The sequence below is a fragment of the Phalacrocorax carbo genome, chromosome 8, assembly GCF_963921805.1.
Source record: "Phalacrocorax carbo chromosome 8, bPhaCar2.1, whole genome shotgun sequence".
NCBI lineage: Eukaryota > Metazoa > Chordata > Aves > Suliformes > Phalacrocoracidae > Phalacrocorax > Phalacrocorax carbo.
Genome location: NC_087520.1, coordinates 20,372,475 through 20,391,230, shown reverse-complemented (window position 1 = coordinate 20,391,230; position 18,756 = coordinate 20,372,475). Strand labels below are relative to the sequence as shown.

Sequence of the window (18,756 nt, the reverse complement as noted above, 5' to 3'; positions counted from 1 at the left end):
CATACCCCATGTTAATCGCCGAAGTTCTCACTGAATTCACATTTCACTGCTGGGATGTGCTCTTTAACATCTTTGCTATATGTTTGAACCCCAGGCATACTTCAAAACCAGTCAGAGAGAGATAACTGGCAAAATCAGTTTGTAACTTGAAGTAATAATATTTTTGTTGTTTTCTGTTTATCTTCCAGGTATTACAACTGTCCTGACAATGACCACGCTAAGTACAATTGCTCGTAAATCTCTTCCCAAAGTCTCCTATGTGACAGCAATGGATCTTTTTGTGTCAGTCTGCTTTATTTTTGTTTTCTCTGCACTGGTGGAATATGGAACTTTGCACTATTTTGTCAGCAACAGAAAGCCAAGCAAGGATAAAGACAAAAAGAAGAAAAATCCAGTATGTATCTTCCCACCAGCAAAGTCTATAATTCAATTAAGTTTTCTGAGAGAGCAGTTAAATCCCTCTTTATGCTTGCACTTTCTTTTCAGACTTTGCTATTACATATATATTCTTCCTTTGTATTAATAAGAATGCAAACATTCACCTTGAGAATGAAAAGCTCATCTATTACAGTTGTCTGGATGCCAGAGAAACTAATTTCTTAGGATAAGGATCCTTTTAACCAAAATGTTCTGCAAATCACAACTAATACCAAAGCCATTATTTATGTAGCAGAGTGAGCTCTTGCCTTGACCTTTATGGAAGAACTGCCTGTTTCACTGTCTTAGCTTCAGCAATATTCTCTGCCATTAACTTGTGTCCGTATTATTGAAATGACTGTTTTTCTTAGTATCAGGACTATGGTTAAACTTTTGTATACAAACTATGGAGTGTGTTTTTTCTAATTTCCCCTTAAGCATCTCTTTCCTTTTCATTGTTTCCTTATCTTCTTTTTCTTCTATTTCTTATCTCCTTTATCTACTTCTCTCCCTTAGAAAGTGATTTGGCTAGCAGTTTACTATGTTACTTATGGATGCATACTACTCAAAAATAAAAGAAAATTATATAGTAGCCACAATAAAAAAAATCCTGGAAATACCCTCAGTAGGGGTTTGGGGTTTTGCCCAGATAGGGAAAAATTTTGTTGCATATTTTGTCCAGGACAGATTTCTTCTTGCCTTTTGCAACTGAGCTGAAAAGTCTGTTGTCTATAATCTCTGAGGTGAAAAGAATTAGTGTAAAATCTTAGAGGGAAGAGTGGCCTAATCATCTTCAAAAAAACCCCAATATCCCTGTGAAAGATGTGAAGAACAAGCGTTTAACATTAATAGAGACTATTTTCAAATAGTCCCTTTTAGTTATAGCATATAGCACTAAAAGAATACAGAAAAATTTGTAATTAAAGAACCATTTATTGCACATTATTTCTGCAATTTCAATTTTAAAAGCTGTTGAGAAGTAGACTCTGGGAAATAAAAAAAAAAAAAAGATGTACTCTGTCATTAATAAACAGCCTGAAAAACATCTGTAAGACTACAGAGGAGGAATTCTCACCTAACTTTAGGTATGCTAAAGTTGGATTTGATCACAGGCCTCTCTTTAGTCAAAAGAAAGAAGGAAGCACTTCCGGTGGTGATGCGTCCTGGCCTGTCTTAGGCCGAAATAAAAGGCTGGCTGTGTGCACAGGTGTCTTGCACGGTCAGTTAAAGGTGTAAAGATTAACTACTTCATATTTAGTTTTTCTCACTTCAAGATGTCCATATAATGGCTGATTACTTGTTCTTTACATTACTCGTCTGTGAGTATTTGGGGACAAAGAGAACTATAAATGATTGCCTGGATCCTAATCAGAGAGTCTAAAAAACTTAAAAGTAGAGTGTTCATGACCCAGTCTGCAGGTAAAATTTTTTTTTAAAAAGTGTTTTTATAAACTGTGAATGGTTTCCTTTGAAACAGTTCAACATAAAAGATTGGAATCCCCTGGGAATATGAAAGGATCTAAATGGAGTTTGATGTCTTATGTTTTTGGCCCAGGTGTAGCTACAAGACAGTGACAAGTCAAAAATGGGGGGGGGGGGGGGGGGTGTTTCTATTACAGATACTTATTTCAATTGCTATTATCCCAACCTTTCTATAAATTTAGTTCTTTTGACTTACTATGTTTTAGAAACATATTTTTAATTTACATTATTTTTGTCTCTTTCTTTCTTTCCTTTCTTTCTTTAATTTAAAACAAACCCCTCTGATTCTCTTTTCTGTCTACAAAATGAAAGCTTCTTCGGATGTTTTCCTTCAAGGTATAATGTTTTTTGGAATAGAAATTCACTGCATGCGACTGCTGAATTTAACTGTTAGAGCTTATATGATAGTGGTGTTTTGTTGTTTGTTTTGTTTTGTTTTGTTTTGTTTTTTAATGAGACATCTAAGCATTCTACTCCAGGTAACTTCCTAATTAAGTAGAATGGTTACATATTTCTAAACAATTTGTAGAGTTGAATCAGCAGTCCAAATACTGATTCACACTAGTTCTGAACTTATGTAAGTTCAAAAGTGACCAACATGATTGGATCACATGAATTAAGAGAGTTTAATGTTAAAATGTTTCTGCTCCTCTCTTTCTCAATTTGCCATGGGATCCAACAGCACCAGCTACACCAGAAACCCGCAATACACCCTTTTAGAACTCAGCTCTGATCTCGCCTTTTAACCTTTGTGATTTCACTCCAAATTATAAAACCAAATCTGTTCTGATGTTGACATGAGCAAAACTGAATGGTCATCATTACTCAAATGCTGTTACTTGTGCCAAAAATCAGAGTTTTGAAAGGGTTTAAGATGCATATATATTTTTAACGCTGTCACTGGATCAATCCACTCTTAGCAAATTAGCAAATATATCTAGCTCTGTTCCGCATCTAAACCTTATCTTCATTCAGAAATGCAGAGATTTTGTGGGGAGAGGAAAAAAAGAAAGCCCACCAGGGAAAAATGAAACCACATAAAATAAAAGCCAAGAACTGTGCATACTTATAAAATGGAATTGTTGTAATAACTATCAGCAGGAAATTCAAATGCCTGTCATCCTTCTGTTTGCCAAGTGCTCAAATATGTTTAAATGCTTAATTTGGTCAATTCATTCCAAATATATACGTGTATATATATATGTACAGCTACTATATAAAATTTGGCATGTGTTGAACCTTCTAGTTGGTGAACATTAGAAGATGGTGAGCTGCATATATTCAAACAATTGGAGAGTCTTATAGAGATTCTCCTAACCTTAATTCAAAAGACCCAGTTTTTGCCTTTTTTCCTGTATATAAATACTTGCTCCTGCCTCAACACAAACCAGCCCTATATTAAAATCCTGCATTTCCAATTGATTATTTCAGTTCCCTCCAGGGGTAACACACAAACTGTCTTCAGATATCAAGCAGCTACGTAAAATATAAAACACAAAAGAAATTCAAAATACCATCAGTTACAGCTGTGAATGTTTCCTTTAACCTCTAATGTTTCCTTAGTTTGGCTTTATAGCTAATTGTCCACAGCTGTTAAGTTTTATTGATTGGTGCTGCTTTCCTGTAAAGTTAAAGAGTATGATGTAATTGATTTTAATAAGTTCAGGTAATATTACCATTAGAACTCCTCAGCAGTTTCCCATGTACCTCACACAGAACCATCATTCGCATTTTGACCATTAGTCTCTATCTCCCTGTTGGTCTGGTGACAATAACAGTCTCTCCCTCCTGCCATCTTCTTCTTTGCCACTCCACCGTAGGCACCTACAATTGACATCCGGCCTCGATCAGCTACTATTCAAATGAACAATGCTACACACCTCCAAGAAAGGGATGAAGAATATGGGTATGAGTGTCTTGATGGCAAGGACTGTGCCAGTTTTTTTTGCTGCTTTGAGGATTGTCGAACGGGAGCATGGAGGCATGGAAGAATACATATCCGCATTGCCAAAATGGACTCCTATGCCCGCATCTTCTTCCCAACTGCCTTCTGTTTGTTTAACCTGGTGTATTGGGTATCATATCTTTACCTTTAAAAGCAGAACGAAATCAGTGATATGAGCCTTACTCACTGAATTTCTTAGAGAGATGGTTTCCTAAGTCCACTTGAAGTATTTATGATGCGCTTTATAGTGGTCTGAATTCTCTAGTGCCATAACCCAGTAAATATCAATCATATCATTTGTCCAGAAATTGTCATCAGGTTATTGTGAATTAAATGTCCATTCAAAATGCCAAAATAATTTGAAATAAAAATCATATAAACAGGTAATACACAGCTATACCTGCTGGAATAGAGAGAAACAGAGCAGTCAGGGCTAGGGGAGCATGGCAACATCACTTGATAGTTGGTACTGCTACTTAACACAGGAGTGAGGGAGAGGAGAATTCCCAGGTAAAGTGCTGTTCAGTTTGTTAACATTGGCTATAATTATGCTATAGCTTTATTCTCTGTGGGCTTTTCTTTTTGGAAGAGTCATCTCTCACTTTGAATAGGTATTATTAAGCTAAGAAAGTAACTTTACTCCCACCAAGATAAAAATAGACCTTTCTCTTTGCCATCCCTTTAAGAGCACATGTACAATGCTGTAAATATTTCAATACATTGTAGTACATAAAGTCTAGTGCATGCATCCTCTGGGGGCCAAAACAAATGAAACAAAGGTACCATAAAGTTTTGTCTTTTATTTTGTGTCTCTGGATGTGCTATTGTAATTGAAATGTGGACATTTTTTTTCCTTGAAAAATGACCCCTTTTCCTCATGCATGGAAGATCCAAGCAGACAGCACTTTCATGTAAGACATTAGAGAAGCCTTAAGGATTCAAATAAATAACATGTAGACAAATCTGTATGGCCAATATAATAGCTCATAAAGTATACTGTATGTGTCTGCTGCAGTTGTAGCCTTCATTTTCCATTGATAATGTTACTATATTTCAACTGAATTTCCAGTAATTATACATTGCAAGATCAGCTTCTGAATTTAATCCACATGCTTCTATTGTTCTTTTCCCATGTTGAGCTCTACTTTTTTCCTTACACAAGTGTTTGTGGAGGGTTTTTAATTCTTTAATCCAGTCCAGGAAATAGCTTTTATTCTAGACATCATTTCTACATAAGAGCTTCAAGTTAATTTTGAAACATCAGATTTTGTATGATATATACACATACCATTCTCTGCCCATTCATGTCCTTGATCAGCAATAGTTGTTGTCAGCGCAGCTTTTCACTCGTTGAGTACCTTTGCTAAAACAAACCTTTACCATGGCTAGCACACAGTTTATAGATAGCCTTGAAAATAAAAGGGAACAAAGGTATCTTGGCTACTAAATTACACGTATGCAGTTTATGTGTATTTAAAACCTTCAACCCACCTGGGTGAATCTTGAAAACCATTTATCCATTGGTTTTCAGAACCTGTATAATGCTCAGTTATGCAACCTTAAGCACATGTAAATATGACTGACCATTTTTTTTAATTGTCAATGATGTAAAATGTCACCTCCAGGAATGTGGGCTTGCAGATTGAAAATGGAGATATCTAACTTATCATTACAGAATTATTAGTAGCTAAAATTGAGGAAAAGGAAAGTTTTCCAATGTTTGTATAGTTTTGGAAATAAAAATATATATAAAAAAAGGAATAAATCTTGATCATCAATTGTTCCTTGTCCAATGTGTTTGAAAACATTTTAATAAAGGAATTGCACACACCTGTGGACTTTTTCAATAAAACTGCTGCACTCAATTCCAGTTTTCTTGTGATTAATTTGTTAAAAGTATGCTTCAAGGACCAGACTGCTTGACTAATTTGATTCATCAGTGATTATAATCCTCATAACCCTCTGCATTTTCTCATTTTGTAGTCAAATGGCTCACCCACATAACTTTCAAGGCTGGAGACTAAAACTTGAAAATCATTTTGAAGATTATCTTATTCTTAAAAGAAAAACAAATCACTGAACTGGAACTCTCCTAATGCAGAGATATAACCTTTCTTTGACTATGTAGAGTGTCTCCACTCCCTGAATCACATTTCACATAGAAATGTGTTTCGGATGGTGCCAGACAGACCGCTAATTTTTTTGTTTTGGTTTAGGTTTTTGTTTGTTTGTTTGTTTGTTTCTTTTCCAGTGGTCAGTTATATAAAGCTTTCTATTAGTTCCTTGAAGTTAATAAGAGTGGCTGTTCTTATACATTAAAGGTTTCAATTTTTACCAGGATCTTTTCCCTGCTACCAAATCGGTTTTATACAGATCATTAAAAATCTCAGCCCAAACAGCCCTTTAGTTCCCTCAGTCCAAGTTAACATATTTATATTTTTTTTGCCAAGGTCTGTGAAATTAAGAATTCGGTGACACCGAGCACTTTACCATAGCTCAACCATCAGATTATATGTACCTATAGAAAGCCTGTGACACTGAAGAACTGGATGCAATAATGAGGAACAAACTATCAGATCCCTCACTTGTGCAAGCTGGCTTTCTCCTTCCAGCAAGGGAAGAGTTTAGTTAAAGATTGATATACCTCCATCTCAATAATGCAAACCACACAAAATAGAAGAGCATACCATGCCTGCAGCTAAGGACTTGAGTGAACTTTTATCACCCTATATCACTACACAAAGTAAAGGAAATATGCCCTTAATCAGTCATTACCCAACACCTTTTCTCCTGCCACACTTATTTAGGTGATTTTTCATTTCTTCCTGGGGAAAATGGCTGAGATTCAAAAGGACGGTTCTTGGAGAAACATGTAATTCTCAGTGAGAAAATGACACCGAAGGACAATCTAGTGCTAACTAAACAAAAAAGACAGTGTTCCTCTGAATAGAGATTATATTAGCTATTCAACACAGAATCAAAAGATGACCTTTGCATTGTAAAGCTGTATTGCCACCACAGCAAACAAAATAGCAAGTGAAATACCAATTGGGTATGATGAAGGTTATTATTCAGAAGGAGACTGCTCAGAAACCTATCTATGTAGACATATTCACATATACATATTATATAAAATTTTCTACTAATATATACATTATCCATATTAACTCTTCCAGTTGCATTCTAGGGAAGAAGCTCACTCTTGGTGGAACAGACTTGTTAAAATATTTTCAAGCTTGTCACATTGTCACATTGCAGATAGCTATTACTGCTCTGGGATATGTCTGAGGATGTTCAGACGGTCATTAAGAGTTTTGTCAAGTATACACTAGTGGCACAATTATTTACTTGCTGTTGATATTCCAAGAGTATGCAGATGTCCTGACCGAGACAAGGCATTGTTGCCCCAGAGATGATATCATATATATATATATATATATATATATATATATATATATATATAAACAAAGAATACCTTTAAAGCATTTATAAATCTTTATACATTTATATCATTTACAAACCCCGGTTTGTAAATAAAGAGCTGGTTACAGAGAGATAACGTGACTCAACAATAGTTTTCTAATTTTCAGTGCTAGGCAGCCACAAAGGACTGTATTTTAACTAGCCAGTATTGAATAATGTTTGCCTCCATGCAATACGAAATGCTAAAGCTCTTAAGGGTGCCATTCCCAGCACAGATTATACACACACACCAGGAGGAAGAAAAAAAAAAAAAAAGCAGCAAGTCATCTTTTTAATCCAGGCATTTCTACCTCATTTTTCCGCAGTCACATAAAACTATTTAACATGAATAGACAGGTCAAATATACTATGTGTATCATTTTCAATGACGCAGCTATAGCAGCAAGTATTGGCATATATTGGAGGTCCAAATATTTGGACGTCCTTCCTCCTGTCCCCCCAAAGCCCTTCAGTCTAAAAACAGGTAGAAAAAGGAAAAAGAATAGTTATAAAATACTAAAGCAAATGGATAATGTGAGAAATGGAACAAGAAAGCTCTGTTAACTGCCCAAATTTTAGTAGATACCACTACTTTACATGAAACAAACAAAAAAAAAAGAATTGGGAAAATGTAGTTTTAGATTGTGTGTCTTACCACAAAATTTGGGTTTTGTAAGATCATGGTAGAGATGAGCTGTAAATTGGGATTTGAAAGAGGATAAGGAAGGTTCTTTTCAGGTTTGCTGAAGTGTTCCACATGCTGCAGAGGAAAGGCAGGACTAGGTATGAAAGTCTTTGTGGGAGAAGCCTGTGGCTGAGGACTGAAACTAAGGCATGACTAAGACCCAGAAGCCGAAGTCAATATCGAGCTAATCTGCTCTATTCAGCCTGCAGCTGAGAAATGAATTAGAGAAGCAAACCAGAGAATTTGCTGAATTATATAAGAATTATGTATGTTAATGGACTAAAGAGGTAGCCCAAAGCAACAAGCTAAGAAGAATTCCGAGGCAATATGACCCATAGAAAATACAGTAATTGTCAAGGCTGCAACAATGAAGGTTGCAGTTCCCTGAACTGAACAGAGCGCATTTAAGGTTCAGGCTTCATCTACATGGATGAAGAACCAAATTTTGGTGATGCCGTGGCAGAAAGTTAATGTTTTTTGGAAATGAATTGCTAGGTCCAAGATAAGGACTTAGTGAAAAATAAAGCCTGTTCGCAGGCTTCTGCATCTGGAAGAATAAAGTCTGTTATTTTAAGCTACAGGATCCAAGGAAGAATCCAATAGTAAGCATGAACACAAGAAGAAAAGTAAAAATATAAAGAAGCTGTCTAAATAAAACTTAATTGCAGCCCAGGGGAAAAAAAAAGACATTTTAAAATGCAAGTGTTGTCTTTCAAACAAAATTTCAGTTGCTATGTCAAGAGAATATAATTAAATTTTACAAAAATCTTCACAGTCAGTTTATTATACCCATGACAGATCTATTGTTCCATTTATAAAAATTAAAAGCTAGTGTACTTTCTCTCCTTATTTAGAAGGATCCTGTGGATAAAAAGTTTTGGAATTCCTACTTACACATTACTGTGTTTTTGGTTTTAAAGCCAAGGTTTACAATGAAATACATATCTCTTGAATATGTAAAAGAAAGTTCATGACCTTTAAAAGATCTTGAACAACAGACATGAACTGAAAGCTTTGCTTATAAGTCAGCAAATCCATTTGAATAATTCATTCCAGAATACTGAATTAATTCAGAACAAAAACATATTAAAAAGGGTTTCCTTTCTTGTAGGGAAAAAAAAGGCACAGTATGATAAGACCAGATAAGAGTTTTTCATCTGGACTCCCATAAAATGAATATTGATTATCAAAATGAGAAAAAGGAAAATAAGAAATGAGAAAATATTAATATAGTTTTAATTCAACCAGTATGAAAGAGATTAGCAATATTGATCTTTCCACCAGACACATGCTTTTTGTTACTGGCATATTGAATCTATATCTGATGAGGTCTAATCAGCCATCCCACTCTTTAGAATTTTCAGGTATATGCTATAAGCCTCACTATAGATTCAGTGATTTTGCTTGAGAAGCCTAACCTTAATTTACCCACAGGAAGGAGAGAAAAAGACCAACAGCAACAACAAAACAACCAAAAAACCTGTCCCCGAAAACCCCTTCCAAACCAAGACTTCTCATTTCATTCCTAAAATGAGACACAAGCACATAGAGACATCTATGCAGCTAATATATTTACAAGATGTCTATAAAAATAGTAGATGAGGCTCTAAGCTGCTTGAAAGTCAGGTAAACCTGTTAGAGAGGGTTTAGCATACCTGGATACTTTGTTGTATTAAAGAAGAAAAAAAAAACATGTAAATTTATCATTGCTTTAATTTTAAAAAGGAAAAAAGTCTACATGTTTGTATTGACAAAACAACCCATATTCATAAATTCCCTGAATTCATTTCAGTGTTTCCCTTAAGACTAGAAGTGAAGGACTGGACCAACAATTTCAGCAATTCTATAATCCCACAAATCTATTCTGAATTCACAGGTTTTTCTGCCTCTCATTCTTGTTCTACTTATATCAGTGCTCTTTAACCTGATGCCACAGTGAGATTTCTTGTAGAAAAAGGCATTTTCTGTTTGTTCTTTCCAAGTCTTTTGCCCTCACTGAATATTCACCTGAATTTGATAGCTTTCCTGCTGATCTAGCAGCTCTGGATCTTTCTTGCATGTACAATGCTTCTGTTCCATAAATCATCATCCTCACAGCTTCAACCAAATTTGTGATTCCTTTTCAATGCTGAAAAATTACTATAATTTGAAAAATATAACTTTTAAAGAAACTGCAGGTGAGCTTGTAAAGTTAATGCACTCAATACTAGGAAGCTAAAAAGAGATAAGACAGACCTATTGCTAACTGCAAGCTTGCCTTTATTTTACTTGTTTTCAGGAGTGCTGATGCCAGCTCTTGTTAAGAACCAGTCTCTCTACACTGATTTGTAATAGCCCAGAGTATCCATATTCACACAATCTGCAAACCCTGACAACATCTAGGTGTGGCATAAATCTCACCAAAGCCATATCCTCCCCATATAGCAGCACTCCTGCTGGTTTCAAGTGCCAGAGGATGTTGTCTACAGCTGCCAAAGCTCCTCAAATGTTTCTGGAAAGCAAAGACAATGGTCACGCTGAAACAGCTGTCATTAATTCATTCTCAAGTGAAACTTCATGAACATTTTTCGCTGCCCTCCCTGGTTCCAGTAGCTTTGCTGGTTTCTTAGGAGTCTTCAGCAGCTCTTTTGGAAAGATAAGCACTGGCTGAGCACACCCTGGATGGCCCTTAGGGGGGTCTCAATGTCAGAGAATCACAGGTACAGGCTATACAGGGATGAGAGAAGGTAGTTTACAAAATATTATAATATTTGAATCAAAACAAAATATTTGTTCTTCAGCTCAAACATTTGGTATATAGAAGAAGAAATATCAAGTCTGAAAAACAAAAACACTCAACAAAATGATACTGCAACTGCAGCCTAAGAAATGGTCATTTAGTTATAAAAGTGGTTTTTTCCCTTTATTTCTACAGATTGTTTTGCAAAAATTCCACAGCAAAAAGAAGGAAAAGAAAAAGCTATTATTAAAATAAACTACTAAGAATAACAAGGATGCCTCTAATTTTGATTTGTCAGAATAATTTGTTTACTTTTAAATTTACTGTAGAAACATCTTAAGTTAGACTTTGTTACAAAGGTGAGTGAGCAACAGGGAGCATGACTGTCTATTTGTTCTGCTCACCTCTAGCTCCCATGGAGCATTTGGACAGCCAGGTCCAAACCACCAAAAGTGGAGAGAATGCTATGTTGGGAAACACATTCACTCAAATCACAAATCTATCTGAAATTTGTACAGTAGAAAGCAAAACTGTGCCAAAGAAACCACCTTGCAAACTCCTAATATGCATGGAGAGATTTGTTTCAAACTGCTTTGCATGATCTGCCATAGCTGATCAGAACTTTCTCTGTTTGAAGACTCATCTTGTTCTAGTACATTAGTCTGTGTTTTAATAAAGTAACATCTTCAGGTGCTGGAAGCCTCTTCTGCCCTTTGGAGCATCCGCTTAAAGAAAAGGTAGGCCAGTTGTTGTTGGCCTCATACCCTATCCCTTGTGGACAAAGAAACAAACTGAAGTCCCAAATATATCCGACAGTAGGACCGAACAGAAACAAAAAAAATTTGTGAGATTCTTTTAACCAAAATCATAGTTTTCTTCCAAAATCCTCTAAGGAGCCTTCTCACCTACCTGTGAAGGATTTTAAAGGATGGAAAAATTATTCTCATGAAGTGTGCTGCAGCTTGTGCAAGCAGCTGTGTGCTCCACTAGCTTATCCGGTCTGTTGCCTTACTGAATAATTTATTACTCAAGCGCTACTGATGCCTCCTCACTCGTGTTTGCTGTCCAGTGTTCTGCAACCAATGCTGTGACACAAGTTCGAGCAGCATGTAAAAGAATAATGTGGAAAAGTAATGTGGTTAGGATGGTACAGTATCAATGATTAACAGGAGAATTTATTAACAATTCACTGCTATTATCTATTAAAAGTTATTTGTAAACTGATGTTTGTTTCTATACATAATCTTAAGGGTCATAAGTTTTTGTTAATTACTCTACACTGCTCTTGCTTAGCTCCTGGCTGCTCCTTTTAGTAACAGTATCAGCTGGGACTAAAAACTGTCAAGTGTAAATGGTAAAATACATCTTCTCTATAATTGCATATTTTAGAGCTATTGTGAAGCGAACAAAAATACAGGGTGCCTGCCCAGTAATCTTTAAGTGATTAGCTCTGCTCAAGATTTCTGAAATTTGAGAATCATTTAATCCACTTTATTTTTGTGTGATTTTGTCCTCTACATGGAAGTTATGGATAAACACTGATCTTTCCAAAAATTCACCCCAAACCTGAAATAAGATATGCTATAGTAATATTTCCTAGGGGATGAGCTGGACACAAGCTCATATTGTAAACATATAATTTAGTCTCCAGAGTTTATTCTTCCTGCCTGTTCAAAGAGGAACAACCAATAATGCTGAGCAATTAATGCAGACACATGGGCTTTGATTATGTAAACAGGTTGAGGTTCACATCCCATGCACATTTGAGATAACTGTAAAAATTCTTCTGAGGATTTTGCCAAAGAAATGCTAAGTATTACGTTGTTGTGCCTTCTACCCTCCCTCCCACTCTCCCTGGCACCTAGGCAGAGCAGGAGCTAGCCCTCGGTACACTTGAATTCATATGTGGTGCAAAGGAGAACAATGTGAGGAGATAATCCTTTTCAAAGCTGCCCCTATTTTAACCCTGTGTTTTAGGGAAAAAGAAAACAAAACCAACCGCAGAAATGAAAAGTGGTATTTGGGGAATTTTTAAAATAGAAAAACTTTAACTCTGCAATCAAGTTTTCTAGGTAAAGAAAGAGAAAAGCAATGGCAGCATAGTTCCTATTCTTTATTTCTCTTACTAAAAATTCTTAGAAAAATAAGAAGCTAGTAATTTAGAAAGCTAAGCTTGGTAGACTAAGACAATCATGACCAATCCTGCAAGAAGTACACTAGATCCCTACATCATTTTGAGTACTAGCACAATTAAATAACTCTACCCTATCTGAATAATTTGTCACTGTTCCAATAAAATGATTGTTAGTTAGAAAATATGTTCAGTGAACATTTTGAAACAGAAAGGAAAAGTACCAGTTTTTCAATTTTAGTAACAAAATTCTTATTAAGTTTTAAAGCTCTGCTTAACTCATAGGCAGCAGGCAAAATACTAATCAAAATGCTAATCAAAATCATTCACGGTATAGTAGAATAGAATGCATTTTATTCTAAACAACAACAACCAGTTTCTAAAGATGTTCAGCAATTATTATCAGTTATGAGGAATAATATGCTTTTCAAGGAGTTATAATACAAAATAAGTCCTTTACTTATTAATAAAACAATGAAAATAATTACATAGGAAATAAAAGTTAAATGAAAGCAGGTGAAAGAACTATATCTCTGAAAATACGGTAAAATAATGGAACCCATAAATTTAAAAACTCACTAGCTACATTTCTAAGAGTTAACACACTTGAGAAAGTTTATATTCTTATTTTCCAATAATTTGAAATATATTACCATTCAAAAGTCAGAACCATTGGAGAGTTATGCCACAGCTGTCAATGAATACATCCCCACCTGAAAGTAAGTTAGCAGCTGTACTTAGCTCTGTAAATCTTTATTGTTATTTAGTTTTATCTTGTTCAGAAAGAGACATCAATCTTCTCTCTAAAGCTTTCCTAAAACATAAATTTTATTTTGTTTAAAAGGAGTCTCATTTTACCTGTTCCTTAGTATGCTTAGACAACCGAAATTTAAGAAGTTAGAACAAAACCCATGTAACTTGGAGAGTTACCACTTAGTCACCTATATGAACTTCAGAATTCATATTTTCACATTTTCTCCAGAGCTTCTACAGAGAAAACACTGACATTTCATTGCCATATCTTGGAAAACTGCTAAGATCTACCATACAAACATACAGCTGCAGAAGAATATTCTAACCTGTGTTAGCAAAATGGTCCCCAAAACTCCAGAACCATCTGCTTGTTCTGACTTGTTGCATTTTGTCAGGGATTTTGCTGACTACAACCAAAATCACAGAGATATATAGATGGCAACAGAGATACATAGATTAGCATAAAAATAGAAATGTAGGAGACAGTTACAAGGTTCTTTGTAAGTTAGTGCGTTTTTTCTCCTCTTCTCAGATTGTTGGAAAGGTATGTACAGAATTAAAAAACTATCAGTTCAGTCATACATTCTGTCTGCCACATTTCCTTATATAAAGCTGAATATAACGATGCATAAAAAGGCAACAGTACTCATTAGTGCGTGTCTCCCTCATACCTTTAAAGTGTTTGCTTTACCACTTAACATTAAAAAATATCATTTGGCTATGCCTTCTTCTTAAGTAATCTTCAGTTTTATTGTACTACATATTTTGCAGTAAATATTGAAAACAAGAAAGTGTTCTGTTTTATGAGATTCATAAACATTACCCAAATATTACCTGTGAAATATCATGCTACCTGGGTATGTTCTGAGAGTAGATGAAGCATTGCCTTACATCTTCAAACTGTCTAGCAAACTGCCTAACCCCATTAAGGAGGAAAGCACTATGAATGTGCTCGAGACAGCAGCAGCCCTACTCTCCTCAAGTAATTTTTGGTTTAGTTTTTTTTTTTCCCAGGTTGGGGGATGACATATAAAGATATAGTGCATTATTTGTTCTCTTTTAAATCTAAAAACCCCTTTATTTCATGGTAACAAAACCTATAGCAACCTATAGCCTACATCCAGGCTCTTTTGTCTTATTTATTACTCTTAAAAATAATGACCTTAATTGTTGGCTGCTAGCAGGCAAGTGTGATCTTGCATGTCAGAACAACACACCCATGGGCAGTGAAAAATCCCAAGGCTTAGTCTCCATGGTCTCATAACAATTCCTTAATCATTGACTAATACTGTCACATAAAAATAAGATTTTTCTGTTTCAAGAAACAATAGCTAAAATGAGAATCCTCCCTTAAGTGCTCACACTTAGCTAATAACACAAATTCTACCTTGAATTAACTTGTATAGGTGTCATGGATTGTCCCCAGCTGGCAACTTAGCCCCACACAGCCACTGACTCACTCCCCCTGGGTTGGGTGGGGGAGACAATCAGAAGAGTAGAAGAGAGAAAACTCGTGGGCTGAGATAAAGGCAGATTAACAGATAAAGCAAAAACTGCACATGCCAGCAAAGCAAACCAAGGAATTCATTCACCCCTTCCCCTCGGCAGGCAGGTGTTCAGCCATCTCCAGGAAAGCAGGGCTCCATCATGTGTAACGGCAACTTGGGAAGACAAACGCCATCACTCCCAACGTCCCCCCCTTCCTCCTTCTTCCCCAGCTGTATATGCTGTATGGTGTGGGACATCCTTTCGGTCAGCTGGGGTCAGCTGTCCAGGCTGTGTCCCCTCCCAGCTTCTTGTGCACCCAGCAGTGCATGGGAAGCTGAAAAAATCCTTGACTAGTGCGAGCATACTTAGCAACAACTAAAACATCTCCACATTATCACCACTGTTGGGAAGACAAACACCATCACTCCCAACATCTTGTCCCTCTTCGTCTTCTTCCCCCAGCTCTATATGCCGAGCATGACGCCATATGGTGTGGGACACCCCTTGGGTCAGTTTGGGTCAGCTGTCCCGGCTGTGTCCCCTCCCAACCCCTTGTGCCCCCCAGCCCCTTGTGGGTGGGGTGGGGTGAGGGGCAGGAAAGGCCTTGGCTCTGTGTAAGCCCTGCTCAGCAGGAACAAAAACATCCCTGAGTTATCACCACTATTTCCAGCACAAATCCAAAACACAACCCCATACTAGCTATGTGGAGAAAATAAACTCTATCCCAGCCCAAACCAGCACAACAGGCAATCTTCTAAGAAATTCCTTTTGCTACCGTAGAAACCAAGGATGTGTACTCTACAGCTGATATGGAACTTTTTATTCATGTCCCCTGACTCTGCTTGTTTTGAGACTGAAAAGAATATTTGGATGCAATGATGAACAGAAGATGTGCTTCTGAAAGCTTTTTCAAAGGGGAATAAAAATATGAAATTAATGTAAACCCACTGGACAATAGGAGGATGACTCTGTTCCTATACCTTCTAAGACGAAATGACAAAGGAATCAGGGAGACAGCAATTGCAGCAATTCTGTACAACGGCACAGAACTTTCCTCTCATATTCCTATATAGACTATGATCTGCAGTCAAAAATTGGAAAAAGTGGTTCACACTGCCAAGCAATTCTTCCTACCAATAACTTTTCTGATCATTCTTCTCTTGGGGAAGTGGTAAACATGTTCAAACCTCTTCTTGCTTCTCTTTTTCCATTATTTTGGTTGATTCTTATCCTGCTGGGTCTATTTTACAGACTCTGGATGAATCACAAAATCACAGATTGCCGGGTTGGAAGGAACCTCAGGGGTCCTCTAGTCCAACCTTTCTAGGAAGAGCGCAGTCTAGACAAGATGGCCCAGCACCCTGCCCAGCTGAGTCTTAAAAGTGTCCAATATGGTGGAGTCAACCACTTCCCTGGGGAGATTATTCCAATGGTTGACTGTTCTCACAGTGAAAAATTTCCCTTTTGTGTCTAATTGGAATCTGCCCAAGAGCAACTTGTGTCCATTCCCCTTTGTCCTATCAATGAAGTGGGAGGAAGTGAAATGACGTGAATGAAGAGAAATACCAACTTGAGACATTGCTCTCCTTTACTATAGATATTCAAATTTTAAGTGATATGAGATGGCTTTCCAGGAGCCATTTAAAGGTGACTAATGTGTAATTAAAAACCCAGTTGCTAGTTTCATCAGGGTGGGGGGCTGGGGAATGGAATCTGTTTCTTTTTGCCAAGCCATCACAAATTCACTTTTTTTTCCTGGTGCAGAAATCTTCACTTGACTGATACTGTAAGTCTAGTAGACTGAATAGTGTGAATGCTTACACATCTTCCCAATGCACAAAAGTTAGGCTAAAATAAAACAAGGCATGTTACTCTTAGCTGACAAGGAAACTGGCTTCATGATGAACAGCATAAAAGTCAGATGAGATATAAAGCCACAACAACTAAACGTGAACGTCAAAATAAATTGTCTTTATATCAGATAACATGAGTAAAAAATAATAGCTTCTAATAAGAACTTTTTAAAGATATGGATATGCATTTCAAATTCTATCAAAGATGCCCTTGAAATATCCACTGCTGTCTGTGCAGTATGAAAAAGATGAATATTCATTTGTGCTTATAGTTCAGAGTTAGCAACACCCTGAAATATAAACATATCCCCATCCTTCTCACAGTACTGAAGAGAAATTTGTTTAAAGTTTGTACTATGCAGATTTGATATTGCTAATAGACACATTGTTTGGTACATTTAATTTCTCTGAAAACAACCCTACGTTACCCTTCTTCTGCCTCAGTTCAGGTGAGTGTATGGAGACATACACTGAGCGTGCTCTTAGTCTGACTCTCCAAAGGGATTAGACACATGCACAACTGCATTCCTGAACTGGAGTCACGGTATAACATTTATCAGGCCTAAATTTCAGATTATAACCAAGTTAATAGTTCTGGTGCAAAAGACAGCATTTTTGAGATTACAACATCTAAATAGATAGAGGAATGCTATCATTACAGAGAAGAGGGAAAGAAAGAAAGAATACCGCCAATGTGAAGCCTAAACCGACACCCGTACAAAGTTTATATCAAAAGATATAAACTGAACTAGAATCCTTTGAGACCCAATCTATGCCTTAAGCACAAATCTGTCCTTTCTATGCCATAAAATGAAACATCTCTCCACCTGACTGTCAGCCAGTGACAGCATTATAAGAGGATTAAAGATGAAAGGTTTTACAGAGGTTTTTAAACTGCAGATCTTACAGATTCTTTGCTTTCTCTCTCATGAAGATTTTATATTTGTTCTCATTTTGTATTTCAGTTTTCCTAATCTAAAATGAAAGACATTGAGACTGAAATGTATGTTTTGCTCTTTATGCACCCAAAACACAGCAAAGAAAGCTGTCAGTGAAGATCAAGCTGTGAAAAACAACAAACTGCTTAGAGAGAGCAAAGAGAAGGTGTGAAAAGGATTCTTGCATAAGAAATAGAAATAATTGAAAAGAGCAAAAAGAATATGCAACCAAGCAAGCAAGCACACCAGCCTATTATGCAAACATGGAAGTTTTCAGTTTAATTAAAAGTATGTGAAAAATTTCATTATCCCTCACAGAGGAGCGGTTAATATTTTCTGCAAATGCTCCTGAATAAATGAGTGGTTTTTAACAGATTCTGCAGCCCTTGTAATTTTCCCTGGGACTACTCGTGGGATAAAGAATGAAACAATGTAAGTCCTAAAATTATTCACAATGATATCAGCTAGGCAGTGCAAGTTCATTTCCCTTTCTTTAGTATCTTGAAGTCACACAGAGCTCCAATAAAGTTTGTGGGAGGGGGTCAGTGGGGTAAACAAAGCTTTATTGTGGATAAAAGCATGTTAGAACACCCCATGTCTGAATGTGCAAATCTGGAGGTGAAGTATCTTAAAGGCTATGTGATACAGAGCCTTGTACGTCAACTAATACGCTTAAAAGCTACGAGGAACTCCCATATATGTTAGAACATAATTGTCTTTCACAATGCATGGAAACCCAAGAGATCGCACTTCTGCCACAAGTTATGTTCTTACCAGACCTGCTCATAGCGAACTTCAACCCTGCACGTACCTTAGGTCAGAATGGAATCATACTAAATCTCACTAACAGTAGAAAACAGATCACTTTATAGCGTATGTTCAC

The 18,756-nt window shown here is 36.5% G+C and overlaps 1 protein-coding gene across 2 annotated transcripts in view; it reads left to right on the top strand.

The window, feature by feature from the left end:
• Positions 1-5,036, top strand: part of GABRG2 (gamma-aminobutyric acid type A receptor subunit gamma2) — a 70,267-nt gene extending 65,231 nt beyond the window's left edge. The window contains exons 8-10 of one of the 2 annotated variants that reach the window (XM_064458962.1): positions 189-394; positions 2,212-2,235; positions 3,720-5,036. In XM_064458962.1, the coding sequence (XP_064315032.1) occupies positions 189-394; positions 2,212-2,235; positions 3,720-3,995 (506 nt within the window). In that variant the 3' untranslated portion in view covers positions 3,996-5,036. The remainder of the gene's footprint in view (positions 1-188; positions 395-2,211; positions 2,236-3,719) is intronic. The other variant, XM_064458963.1, reaches the window with a different exon arrangement.
• Positions 5,037-18,756: the final 13,720 nt, after the last annotated feature.